The sequence below is a fragment of the Fusarium poae genome, chromosome 2, assembly GCF_019609905.1.
Source record: "Fusarium poae strain DAOMC 252244 chromosome 2, whole genome shotgun sequence".
Classification (NCBI taxonomy): Eukaryota; Fungi; Ascomycota; class Sordariomycetes; order Hypocreales; family Nectriaceae; genus Fusarium; species Fusarium poae.
In genome coordinates this window covers 5303876-5316405 of record NC_058400.1, presented here as the reverse complement: position 1 = coordinate 5316405, position 12530 = coordinate 5303876, and the positions used below count along the sequence as shown (strand labels likewise).

Genomic DNA, 12530 nt, shown 5'->3' with positions numbered 1-12530 from the left:
TTAATATTAGATGAATCAAGCTAGGATAAAATCCTATAAGCCGGCGTTATGGCTAATCAACTGTAAGAAAACATCCTAGGACATATTGTACCAAAGATCACTGGTAAACGATAGAGTTGGCTCGATAAAGTCAATATTAGGTTGGTGTATTTTCTAGCTACTAGGGTGGAATGTTTTAGTTGTCGTGTAGGTCGGCAGGTTTCACAAACACCCAATTCTTGTTAGCTGTAACCGGAAGTCTTTCCGCCTTCTGGGCAATGGTGTAGTTTTTGATCATCCCATCAATCTCCTCTCTGTAGGCAGGCTTCCTATCAACCCAAAGGTGGATACCGCCTCTCTCAACATTAACACCACGGAAGATCATGGGGCCGTCACTGTCAGGAGTGTCACCACCAGCAAGGATAGGTCTCTTCCACGCATCGATGTAAGTGTTGATGGCGGCCCACTTGCCCTCCTTCCATGTAGCTGGGGCCCAGAGCCAAGGAGTCATGACAGCATCGAGGTTCTGCTTTTGAACCTTCTGGGTGTAGGCCTTGTCTTCGATTTGCTTTCGAGCAGTGGTGATCTCGCCCTTCTTGGTCTTGAGGATGAGGGAGACACCAATGACATTCTTGGGAGGAACGTTGTAGCCGTACTTGGGGTCGGAAGCGACCATGCGTACAAGCTCCTCGGAAGCGGCACTGACAACGTAGACCTTGATACCATTGGCCATCAGGCGGTTGTAAAGCTCGACTTGACCCTCGAAGATCTTGGGTGGTGACACCTCAGTGGCTGTGACCTTGCCATCCTCGAAGTAAGTGGTGGGAATTGTCTTGTTGTAAGCCATCAGCTCATCGACATAGCCCTTGAGCTCACGTAGTGGGAATCCACCAAAGATTTGTGCCGCCCAAGGGTAGCAGACAGCATCTTCAATCTCACAAAGTCGCAAGTAGTAGCTGTAAAGCGACTCCTTGTGCTTCTTGGTGTCCTTGAAGGGAACAAGCTTCAAGGCAGGATCCATGGTGTCGCGTGTAAGAATTCCCTTGTTTTCGAGGTAGGGAAGAAGGGACTCTTCAAGATCAAATTGATAGCTGGTGTTGTCCATGTCAAAAACAGCATATTGGCCCTGGTTGGCATTCGCAGCAATCATTTTGTTGAGAGCTTTCGCGGCACCCTTGGGCCAATGCTTGAGTTCAGGACCTTTGAGACCCTTTGCGGGAACGGCGACAGAGGGAGTGCCCAGGCTTGTCAGCCAAAAGGCAGTGACAACGACATTCGTGGTGAATCTCATGATGAAAGCTGAATTGAGAAAACAAACAAAAGTGAGAATAAGCTGGGAGACAAACGAAGAACGCGAGGAACTTGTCTTCAGCCCTCAATCATCAGCCCGGGCATCACAGACATCTTAAAAGGGCACTTGCAGCGTCAATTCCCAGGTTCAGCGGCCCGACATTTATTCCTTTAGTTCATTCACTGATAACGTTGTGAGATGTAACATCGGGTGGTTGGCCTAGACGTGACGATCTTGGCTTCTTTGGAAGTGCTACCCCACCTCGTACTTTTACTGCGGGATTTGTTCAAAAGTGAAGCTATCCAGTAACATGACGATTGAAGATGTGTTGTTTTTAAACTATTGGGGTCTCGATTAACTAGCATGAAGCATAACGGTCATTTCAACTCTAATCATCACTCTAGTCGACACTCAATTACCTGAATAGCATGCGAAACTAGGTCAACTTCTACTTGAATGTAAGCCACTTGCTCCTCTAGGCCAAGCTATTAATTGCAGGGGAGGGTTGCACATGTCAGTGACTGGCCAAGGCCTACGTCACTACAGCTTGGTCTGTCTTGTCTTGAAAAGGAAATTACAGGACAACAACAGGGTAGTCAGCAACTGGCCAAGCAAAAACACGATTGAAAACAACGGCTTCTAATCAGTTAACCCAATGATAGGACCATACAAGGTTACACCGCTAATATCAGGGGCTAAATGCCAAAGTTATCAGGTTCAATTGCTCTCTTTTATCAAAAAACACAAAAGTCTAATTCTTGGGAAATTGGTCCTTTCCATGCAAGGGTTGCTAACCTCTTTGGAAATAATTCAAGAGCGTGTTTCCTTGCTTGTTCGATCCCTTTTGCGGTTGTGTCGGAGAAATAGGTTCCCTTTTACGAACTTGTAACACTTCCATAAACTCTTCAAACTCGGCTTTGGGGACTATACCACCACTTGCCTCCTTGTGTCCACGGGCGAACGACTCTCCCAAACGCTTTCTCAAAGTTGGGTCTTTCGCCCGTGACGCTTCTTTACGAAGGATTTCGATTATGTTGACAGGGGGGTCCCTGCCTTTGGCACATTTCGGGACACGGCACGAAAAGTTGACCATGCCTGGAAGATAACCTTGGTTAGCAACGAGTATTACCTCGAGCTTGGGTGAAGTCAAGTGGCCAGCCCACCGAGTCGCAATGACTGGGTGTATTTGGGCCTGGGAACTGATACGAAACACTGCGATTCTACCGTCTGATGAGAATTCTGGGGGTATCCGAGCACGATTCCTGACTTCCTCGTTGACTTCCTGTCTTGCTGCACGCAGTGTCTCGTTTTCCATAATGTCTATGGGAGCCGAGGCTGCTGCTAGCGCTTCCCATGCTCCAGGTACATCATATTCTGCTGTTCGCCTAGGAGCGTTGATGAGAGACACCGCACTGTTAATGCCTTTTTTGGTGTATTTTTTGAACATGGCTTTAAAATCAGGGAATGGAGGTTCCCACTTGATATTATTGCCTAGATCCCCATGTACGCCCATGGCACACAGCCAATCGCACGCCTCTTCGACATCGGGATGTAAATCGCGACAGATCAAGTAGGTAAGTAAAGCGCTGGTGGCTACGGGTGGACTGTTGCAAGCCGTGACGAAAGTGGCATCCTTGGGGTGATCCTTTTCTTCTGCGTAATGGTGGTCGATTACCAGTGCTCGATGAGGTTCATCGATGAGGGGCGGTGATTCTCGTGATCCCTGGTCAAGAACAAATATGAAGGAGGGTTTGTATGAAGCCATATCTCTGCGCGATTCTTCATCGTGAACGTTGAGACCTTTCTTCATCACGTAGGCTGATATCAACTCCGGGTTCAAACCAAGTAATATCAACGTTTTTCTGAGTATAACCCCAGAAGTGAGGCCGTCGGCGTCCTTGTCTGGAATGATGAGGGTAGGTTTTGAGGCAGCGACACTATAGATGTCAGAAATAACCCTTACCAAATTTCATCGAGAGGACAGTACTGGACTTACCATTCACGGATGAAGTTCCTGGCGGCTTCTATCTGGTCCTTGGGTGCCGGCCATATAATCTCACCATCCTTGTCCCTCTTTGATGGTGTCTCATGGTATTCGGGTAACTTAGCCGTATTGTCCAAGGTTTTTGCCTTTTTGGAGCTTTTATCTTCCTTTTTGAGTCTTGCGGTACTGGCATTCCGTTTCATGACGAATTGTCGTGTTATGGTAAAAGGTAGTCGATTTCTAGCAGTAAGATGAGAGAGAATACTTTGCCTTGTCAAGTTTGATCTGACTACTGGCATTGATGCAAGAAGGCGCATTGTAGGCAATTTTGGTGGGATATCAGGCTTGGGTGCATCATCATAGATGCTTTGTCTGAATGAAAGAAAAACACTGTCGTCATGGAAAGATTGTGGCTGTGTGTTATAGGGTTAGCCACGGCCAGCCACAAACTCGTTCATCGCTCTGGACTGGCCTCGACAAATGATTAGCCTGTTGGCTCATGATTGGAACCTTGGGAATTTATTGATGACTTTTTTGGGTTTGAATGTTTTCCTAGTGATGACTTCACGCTCTGGCTGATCGCGAAACTCCCAGGGCTTGGCTAAGCAGGACAATAAGAACCTGGAATCCTATCATGCCAATGAACCATGTGGCAAATAGAACTCTACCACCAACATCATCTGGCAGTCGAGGTTATCGATCTAATAACGATCTCAATGGTTTAGTGCCTGACCTGGAAGAATAAGCTAAACCGTTTTCGAAAAGGTTCGGAGTTGGAATGCGGATGAAGGATTGAGTCCTGGAGCGGAAGAAACTATCTAGAGGATTTAATTGGCTTACAGAAACGATGGAATGCAATAATGGGCCTATTGTTATGTTTGCTTTGGTTTGATACTGCAAAGGTTAATTGTCTAGAGCGAGGCGTTCTCGGCCAAAGACTATTTTGAACGGATCAGGAACGCCTCAAGCTATTAAGGCCAGAATCCTGGATCTGGATGCGTCGATGATGATTGACTAGAACTGTTCCTGAATACATAAGACCAATGGTGCACTCTCTGAGACATGTTCATCCACACTTTATCTCACTACCTACTACCTTTCGGATCGAAATCTTGTCTCAATATGAAATATTCCATCGCCATCTTCCTTCTCTCCGCTGTTGGAGTGACTGCGCAGGCAAAGAACTGTGGCGAAGTTGCAGCATGTCTCAAAGCAGGACCCAACGTAACAACTCTTTCTATCTCCCAATATCACAAACTAACTGTACTAAAGCCCGATTACTGCTTTGATAATGAACGATGCCTTTGTGGAACCCACAAGGAAATTTTAAAGTAAGACTATACATCCTCCTGACACGATAACATGCTGACTCCTTGTTCTCCGAAGTTGCTATCTTAACTGCGATAGCGATCCGAGAGCCAAACCAGCCCAGGACGATGTCGACAAATATTGCGCAGTTGTGAGGAAGCGACGTTCTAAATAAACCCCTGTATTAAGAAATATATGCAATCAGGCTGCGATTTATGTTTTCGTATAAATATTAGATTGTCATTATTGTGTTAGGCAGACTTCATTCAATATTAGCAATTGTTCCATGTTTTAAGAAACATGAAGACCAAAAATGCAAAAAAAAAAAGTGCCTGCGTATCGCAGGTGGCTGGATCTCTCCCGCCGGGAATTGAACCCGGGACTCAAGCGTGACAAGCTTGCATACTGACCACTATACTACGGAAGATGAACAATCTCAAGACTGTTGTAGCTGGGGGGTTGATGCATGGTTTGCAATTGTTTTGATATATATACCTTGACCACATACTCACTGATGACATCTCGGAAAACCGACAGCAATCAAATAGATCGACCAATCAAAACCAGGCTCCTGGTAAAGGTTCTTCCAGTCGCGTTCATGACGTACCATTCGACAGTAATTATTCCCACTATATTCTCGTTAACCACAATCGACTCTTAGTGCGAATGTTTCTAAGCTCGGAGCCTCGGAGGTAGAAAAGTATATAGGGAGTGACATGCGTAATGACAAGAGATGAATACAACCATTATTCCTGCATCATTCCATCTACAAATAAGTCTGTTTTTTTTTTTATTAAGCTCGTCATCATGTCGGATTCCAATGATGCAGTCTCCCAACCCCCTGTTGCTAACAGAGTCCTACAAGAGCTCGGCCTTTTGTCTCTGTACAATTCCACCCGCGACATCAAGATCCTTTGCGTACAAAGATTTATTCGCCTCTTCGCCTATGGCTCATCTACTCTCGTTCTCGTCGCATTCTTGCGGGAACTCGGTGTTTCCACTACCCGTGTTGGGTTATTCATGACTCTGACATTGGCTGGCGACATCATCATTAGCTTTATACTTGCCCTGTTCGCTGATGGCGTGGGCAGAAGATTTGTTTTGGCTTTGGGCGCTGTCTTGATGACTGCCAGTGGAATTGTGTTTGCGACATCTAGCAATTACTGGATCTTACTAGCTGCTGCTATTCTGGGCGTTATTAGTCCTGGGTAAGACGCAAAGACTGGAGTAATTTATCTCAGATACTGACATTTTACCATAGTGGTAACGAGATTGGCCCTTTCCGTGGTATCGAAGAAAGTATTGTGGCGCATCTTACTGATCCAGCCAAGCGAGGCGACGTCTATGCGTGGTACAGTCTATGTGGCACTGCTGGTGGTGCTTTTGGACTTTTGACTTGTGGTTGGCTTATTCACCACATGCGCGTCAACCTGGGCATGGATGTCGCCGATGTCTACCGCAATGTCTTTTACGGATATTCCACGATCGGGGTGTTGAAGCTCGTATCCGCTCTTGTCTTAAGTGCTGCAGTGGAGGCGCACGACGAACCAGCATCGGATACAGATGCCAATGAACAGGCACCTCTCCTCACTCAACCCAATCAAGTTCAGGCACCAATTCAAGCACCACCCAAGAAACAGCTGCGGGCTAAGATATCCCGAGAAAGCGTCCCGGTTGTCGTGAGCCTGTGTGCGCTCTTCGCTCTGGATAGCTTTGCTTCAGGCCTTGCCCCTCTGTAAGTGGCGGCCACGACTCAGTTTTCCATTTGAGATTAATGGTTATATAGATCATGGATAACATTCTACTTCAAATCGAAGTATCATATTGAAGAGGGAAAGCTCGGGTCGATATTCTTCACTACCAGTATCATCGCTGCTGGCTCCGTACTGGTAGCGTCATCTCTAGCCAAGCGATTTGGCAATGTCAAGGTAAGTTTATCAGCATAACGCTCGTCCAGAATGTCATTAACATGTGTCCCAGACAATGGTCTTTACCCACATCCCCTCGTCCATTTTCCTGGCTTTGATTCCTATCCCCGGCGAGGTTCACGTATCAGTACTTTTCCTGGTTCTCCGGTCTTGTACACAGTCCATGGACATCGCACCGCGATCTGCCTTTCTCGCCGCCATTATCCAGCCGAACGAAAGAACTGTTGTCATTGGTCTCATCAACGTAGCCAAGACCACTGCCCAGAGCTTGGGCCCGTTGATAACTGGACTGCTGGCGGACTCTGATTACTTTTGGGTGGCATTCATCATGGCTGGATCTTTGAAAGTATGTTATGATCTGGGATTCCTCGGCCTCTTTAAGCATCGTGAGCACGCGGCAGCGGCGACACAAAGTTCTTAACAAGAATAAACTAGTCTTTGAATTCCACAGTAACGACCGAGTTTGGTTGCAAGCCTACGGACGCTATCTCTCCGGTGACAAGGTTGCATGGGAAAACGTTTGCCCTTAGACTAAACAGCTAATATATACTCATTATTTTGTTTCCTTATTTAAATAGTCTTCATATATCTCTAGTAAGCGTTGTAAATGAAACCGAGTAGAGTACATACGATGATAAGATACACGAAGTAAAGAGTGTACAACGGACTAAAGTTCCATTAGAAAGGGATTCAATGTTCAGAGAAAAAGTCTCACTCCAAACTATACGTGTATCCAATATACTCTCGTCTGAATTCGAGCAAAAAATCCCTCGGCACGCCTTAGTACATACTTCCACCGAAAGCATCCGTATGGATATGTGAGCTTTCTCCAACAGCCTTCTTCACAACAAACACAAGATCGTCGAGCGTGCCCAAGAACCTCACAAACGCGTAAACAGCGGCAGACCAATGCCTTCCTTGTGGGGTAGCTAGGTATTCCTTTGAGTTACCCTCATCATGAAGGTCCCCCTTGAGCTTCCTGAATTGCATTGCTCTGCCTACTAAAGGAGTAGGCAGGATTGCTGGAAGCGGTTCTCCCGATATCAAGGAGTGCTGAAGAAGGGTCAAAGTCGACATGAGATCTGCAACGAGGTTCTCATCACCGGCGGTCACGCGTTGCATGAAGCGCTCGCGCACTGGCAGGGGAAGCTTGGTGACAATCAAACTGAATTGCGTAATAAAGACATTGAGGTTGGTGCATAAATGGTTCGCGCGACTAAGTGTGTTGGTGTCAAGGTTGGATGTCGAGAATTCGAACTTCGTCTTCTGGATCGGAAGAACGATGGAGTTCAAGATTTCTTCAGCAGTGGTCGCTTCCTTTTCCATGACTTGGACAAAATCCGATGGAGGCTCGCGCCAGACTGATATAAGAAGCGCATAGCGATCTCGGACGCTCGAAAGCTGGCTAGACATGATCTGCCTGTAGTGTCTGTTTCCTGAAAGAGGTCGGGGAAGTAGTGCAACAAGAACAGCTGCACCGAATCCGATCAAGACGAGAAGTATTCTTCGCCAGAAGACTTCGTATCCCACACCAGGGTTACCATAACTAGGAATGTGAGTGTCAACCCAGCTGTAGGATACCACCATGTACATGGTAGACGTAAGCATAATGCCAGCTGCCATGTGCTGCGGAGGGGCGAAAAGCCTCCACCACATCATGCCGACAATGGCAACAGCCATGATCGCAGCAAGACCATAATGGTTTCCAGGGCCGTTGCCAGATCCAATGTACCAGCACAAAAGACCAAGAACACCACCTGCAACGGTACCGAGAGTTCTAATGATAATTCCAGCAGTAAAATCAGACATGTATGGTTCAAGGGCCATTTGTGCCATGATCAATGCCCACATTCCCTTCTCTCGGTAGTAGAATCCTGCCGATGATGGTATTACGGCAGGGACAGCGAGGGCAATTGTCAGGATCAGCGTTCGTAGGGCGTGCAGACCCTCAACTCCAGTGAAGAAGTTGATCAACCCTAAAAAGATAAGGCTTGGCTTCTTTCGCTGTCTGCTCGTTGTCTGTTTCATGCCTTCCAAAATGGTAGCTGCTGTCTTCTCCGTCTCCCCCGCCTCGGGCTTGTTTTTAGGCTTCCTCTTGAATAGGCCACCTTTCTTTTCAGGTTTCGAGATAGCTGACATGGTGCGGGTAAGGTCTGTGGTACCAGCGAGCGTGGAAGGCGGTGCATCATTCGAAAAGCCTAGCGAGAAGAGTTTTTGGAGCCCTTTTGGAAACCACATCTGTTTTTTCGTTCGGGTCTTCTCCATCTCCACGGCTTTCTCGAGAACGGCACCGATGCTTTTGGTCAGGTTAATTAATCGTTCGTGGTACAATAGACCCGACATCAGACCAAACATAGGTGGTGAGCGATTATCTTCAAAAATGACCTTGCCATCTGCATCAAAAAGATGAGCATGGGGGGCAATCAAGTGCTCGGCAGCTGAGTCCTCGAAGTAATCCAGATCTTCCTGCAGGGAAGCAAGGATTTGCTCATGTTGAGCTACAACATCGCCCTTGGGTCCTGACAATGCCTCGATGATAGCATCGATGCCTTGTTCCAAAGTCCGCAGCAGTGGCGTAGCACAAGAAGACAATGAGTCGACAGCTTTGATCAACATTTCTTCTGTGTCGGGATGGCTTGTGAGTTCACGGAAATCAGCTGCTTTGGCAATATGGTATGCGAGTGGATGCTTGTCTTTTTCGGACTTTTCTAGCTCATCGACGGCATTCGTGAGAGCCTCGTCTTTCGCAAAGAGTTCCTCGCGAGAAATAGACAGCTGCAGGAGCTCTCCAAATGATACCAGCACCTGTCGTAGTGGCTCTTGAAAAGACTTGATATCGTCGGGGCTCCATTTTCGACGCGTAAAGTCCATGGGAAGGAACTTGATGGCAGATTCGATGCTCTTTTGAGATGCAGCCAAGCCACCCTTGAGCTCCTGAAGTCGCTTTGGTTCAAACCTCGTTCTAGTTTTGAAATGCCAAGTTAAAGACTTGATATAGCCGTTCATTGGAACAAGCAAGTCGGACATGCTTTCGAGGGTGATTTGAGAGGTTGACTGCGGGAAGAAAATCAGGTTGCATACTGCGCCGATTCCGACTGCGATGGCAGCGGGTAGGATCAATACTTTTGGAATTGTGCCTTGAAAGGTAGGGATGAGTGGTGCAATGGTTAGGAAAATATCCGTCACGATCATCGAGAAGAGTGCTACGAGTGTGAGGTTGGGCGCAGAAACTCGTAAACGAGCCTAAGGGTGGCTGATTAGCGAAAGATGGAGGTCTGTATACGAAATTACTTGCCATTAGGTACACAAACACTCCTATCATACAGAAGTAAGTGACAGATATGCGAGTATCGAGCATGAACCCTTCATAAATGGCTATCTGCTGGTATGTTGCCTGACCAGAAGCCTGTCCAACATTAGTTGTGTTCTGGGGCATTGATGCTTGTAGTTCGCCATAGCGTTGCATCAGATCAGCATTGGGTCTTGTCGCTAAGGCTGCTTTCATTGTCATGGTTCCCCAAGCCCAGCCAAGCGCCATACCGAAGCAGATCATCAGTCCAGCCAGGACATGGATAAAGACGACGCCGGATGGCGGCATGATGAATAGAACAATACTAAAAACACGGTCAGTATTGATTCAATTGAGAGGGAAACGCGTCGCAAACTGACCATCCGAAAAAGGTTGCTTGTCCAAGGACTCGCAAGGTGTCACTGATGAGAATGAACAGGGTAAAGATCCAAACAGCTATGGAGCATTTGAACAAGATCTTAAGGTCTTTTGCGTTGAAATGATCCAGCCACGGCGGGAGTTTCCTGGGGCTATTGAAGGCATGGAACGACGCCTCCTCGGAGTCTACTGAGACGTCGCTTTTTGAAGCGGACCGTTCAAACGCCATCCTTTGACACTTTTTCCGGCTGGGCCGGCAATGTTATTGTTTTATGTTTTGTCTATGTTGTTTTTTTTGGGTTCGCCTTTGGCGGTAGTCGATGAGGATCGTCGTGCCAATGCGAGGCGGAATTGGAGCTTGCCAGATTAGGTAGTAATAAGGATTCTCATCTCGTATATGCACTAGAGCCAAAGAGTGCCCGGGAGAAAGTGTGCTAATTTCTGGTTGTATCTAAGCGCTGTGCTTATTGTCAGCATGCTAATCTTGACGCTTTGTTGGCATCCATCCCTCGATGTTACAGGGGGCTCGTTTACTCAATAACAAAGCCTATTAATATATGGGTGACACCAGACCATGCAGAGTAGAGACATCACCAGTGTTAAGTACTCGGAAGCGATATACAATCAGAGCAGCGTTTTGACAGTTTCATCGCTTTACCAACAGATTTGACACAGGTTTGTTGCGAGGATGAATGTCGACGCAGGTCCTTCGGAATCTTGGTACCAAACAGTGACGTCTCTCTCATCCAATTCCGGGCGAATGGTTTAGTGGTATAATACTCCCTTAGCATGTTCGCTCTTACGAGCTCATCATTGGGAGTGGTCCAGGGTTCGATTCCCTGTTCGTCCAATTTAGGTGGTTTGAATCCACCATTATCCACACTTTTTTGGTGTTTTTGGTGCATCTAATATTTTTGGCGGTAAGATTACCCTGGAGTGATAGAGATGATCTAAGGGAGATCAAGGTGTGAATCAAGATGAGTTATTGTAAACAGCGACTGTGTTATACTGTGTCTGTTGATTGATATCAATTGAAGTTTGTTTTTATATTCGTAGTTTTTGTTTAATAGTCAAGCTTCAGGAACACCTGTTCGATAGTATTTGATGCTGTCTTGCATTGTCTTTTCTTTGTTCTTATCTGTTATGGATTGCCTTGGAGCACTTTTTGTACCATCAAAACCAAGCACCGAATACTGTGAAACTTGATAGTACTTTACATGCATAAAGATGTAGCCCTTGCAGAGCTTGAATTGTTTCAAAATGTTGTGTAACGTCGACATTAAACAGGCACGAGGTCAATGCCAGTCAATGCTGGTCGCAATCCATTGCAAGGTCCCCACCAACAAAAAAACGTTCCAGGTGCCCCCCATAAAAGGGACAGCTGTTCTCATTCGCTAATTGTCAAGGGGAACCCCCTGCACAAAGACAGGCTGTCACTATTGACGGACGTTTTCCCACATCAAACAAACCAACATCCAATCCACCCACCATCCATCACATCTGATCTCATCACATCGTATCGCATCGTGTTGCCTGCCTGCATTCTCTCAGCCTTACGAAACTACTCATTTCCTTTATTCACTCGCTATTTCACATGTTTTTCACGTAAAATCCCCCCCAGTCAGGATGGTACGCGCCATCAATCTCCGCTTGGCCCTTCAGGCGACCGCCATCAAAGTCTCGGCCAACCTCGTCACCCAGCTCATCATCCACCTCAGGGCCCCAGGCGGACACTCACCATTCGATGAGCAGCAGGTCATAGAGTTTGCCGTTTACGGCTTTGTCGGCTCACAAGTCGGAAATGTCATTCAATTCATCCTCGAGGATTGCTTCCCGACTGGTCACGCGATGAGAGTTAATGAAGTCTTGCCTCAGGTCCAGGGCGACGCCAACCAAGTATTGGAGAAGAAGGATGACGACAAGAAACTCAAGACCAAAACCTGGTTCAGCATCAGCCCTGACCTCATCTGGCGCAATGTTTTGGCCAAGTTGATTCTCGACCAAACTATCGGTCTGGCCATCAGTGGTAGCGTCTTTCTCATATGCACAAACATCGCCCGCGTATCGCACTTTTCTGGGGTTCTCGACGTTATTGGCGACAGGCTCTGGCCTCTTATCAAAGCTGGTTGGCACATCTGGCCGCTGGTAGCTATATGCAACTTTCTCTGGGTACCCGTACGATCAAGAGTTCTCGTGGCGGTCTGTGTAGGATTTGGTTGGAGTATTTTTCTGAGCATTTTTGCCATGAAGAAGCAGCATTGATAAGGATGACTCGATAAATTTGTTCTGGAGTTTGGAGTCAGCGATGTACATGTACGTCTAGTCTAGAGGAATTCCCCAGCGGAGCATTTTTCTTTGTATCTTTGGCTGGGA

General features: G+C 46.9%; 6 protein-coding genes and 2 non-coding genes across 8 annotated transcripts; 4 read left to right on the top strand and 4 right to left on the bottom strand.

Moving 5' to 3' along the window:
• Window positions 1–175: 175 nt before the first annotated feature.
• Window positions 176–1270, bottom strand: FPOAC1_005707 (uncharacterized protein; the record flags this gene model as incomplete). The annotated part of the gene is made up of 1 exon (XM_044850224.1): window positions 176–1270. The coding sequence occupies one exon, from the start codon at window positions 1268–1270 to the stop codon at window positions 176–178; it is 1095 nt and encodes a 364-aa protein (XP_044708934.1).
• A 790-nt stretch (window positions 1271–2060) lies between these two features.
• On the bottom strand, window positions 2061–3457 carry FPOAC1_005706 (uncharacterized protein; the record flags this gene model as incomplete). Its single annotated transcript, XM_044850223.1, has 2 exons — window positions 2061–3207; window positions 3267–3457. 2 exons carry the CDS (start codon window positions 3455–3457, stop codon window positions 2061–2063), a joined length of 1338 nt encoding a protein of 445 aa, XP_044708933.1.
• A 919-nt stretch (window positions 3458–4376) lies between these two features.
• Window positions 4377–4737, top strand: FPOAC1_005705 (uncharacterized protein; the record flags this gene model as incomplete). The annotated part of the gene is made up of 3 exons (XM_044850222.1): window positions 4377–4478; window positions 4527–4585; window positions 4662–4737. 3 exons carry the CDS (start codon window positions 4377–4379, stop codon window positions 4735–4737), a joined length of 237 nt encoding a protein of 78 aa, XP_044708932.1.
• Window positions 4738–4917: 180 nt separating this feature from the next.
• On the bottom strand, window positions 4918–4989 carry FPOAC1_005704. Its single transcript has one exon. It is a non-coding gene; the product is annotated as a tRNA-Asp (tRNA).
• A 380-nt stretch (window positions 4990–5369) lies between these two features.
• On the top strand, window positions 5370–6911 carry FPOAC1_005703 (uncharacterized protein; the record flags this gene model as incomplete). The annotated part of the gene is made up of 4 exons (XM_044850221.1): window positions 5370–5770; window positions 5824–6297; window positions 6349–6490; window positions 6543–6911. 4 exons carry the CDS (start codon window positions 5370–5372, stop codon window positions 6909–6911), a joined length of 1386 nt encoding a protein of 461 aa, XP_044708931.1.
• A 359-nt stretch (window positions 6912–7270) lies between these two features.
• On the bottom strand, window positions 7271–10386 carry FPOAC1_005702 (uncharacterized protein; the record flags this gene model as incomplete). The annotated part of the gene is made up of 3 exons (XM_044850220.1): window positions 7271–9733; window positions 9828–10104; window positions 10160–10386. 3 exons carry the CDS (start codon window positions 10384–10386, stop codon window positions 7271–7273), a joined length of 2967 nt encoding a protein of 988 aa, XP_044708930.1.
• Window positions 10387–10911: 525 nt separating this feature from the next.
• FPOAC1_005701 lies at window positions 10912–11007 on the top strand. The gene has a single exon. It is a non-coding gene; the product is annotated as a tRNA-Ala (tRNA).
• A 776-nt stretch (window positions 11008–11783) lies between these two features.
• Window positions 11784–12419, top strand: FPOAC1_005700 (uncharacterized protein; the record flags this gene model as incomplete). The annotated part of the gene is made up of 1 exon (XM_044850219.1): window positions 11784–12419. One exon carries the CDS (start codon window positions 11784–11786, stop codon window positions 12417–12419), a length of 636 nt encoding a protein of 211 aa, XP_044708929.1.
• Between the last annotated feature and the right edge of the window lie 111 nt (window positions 12420–12530).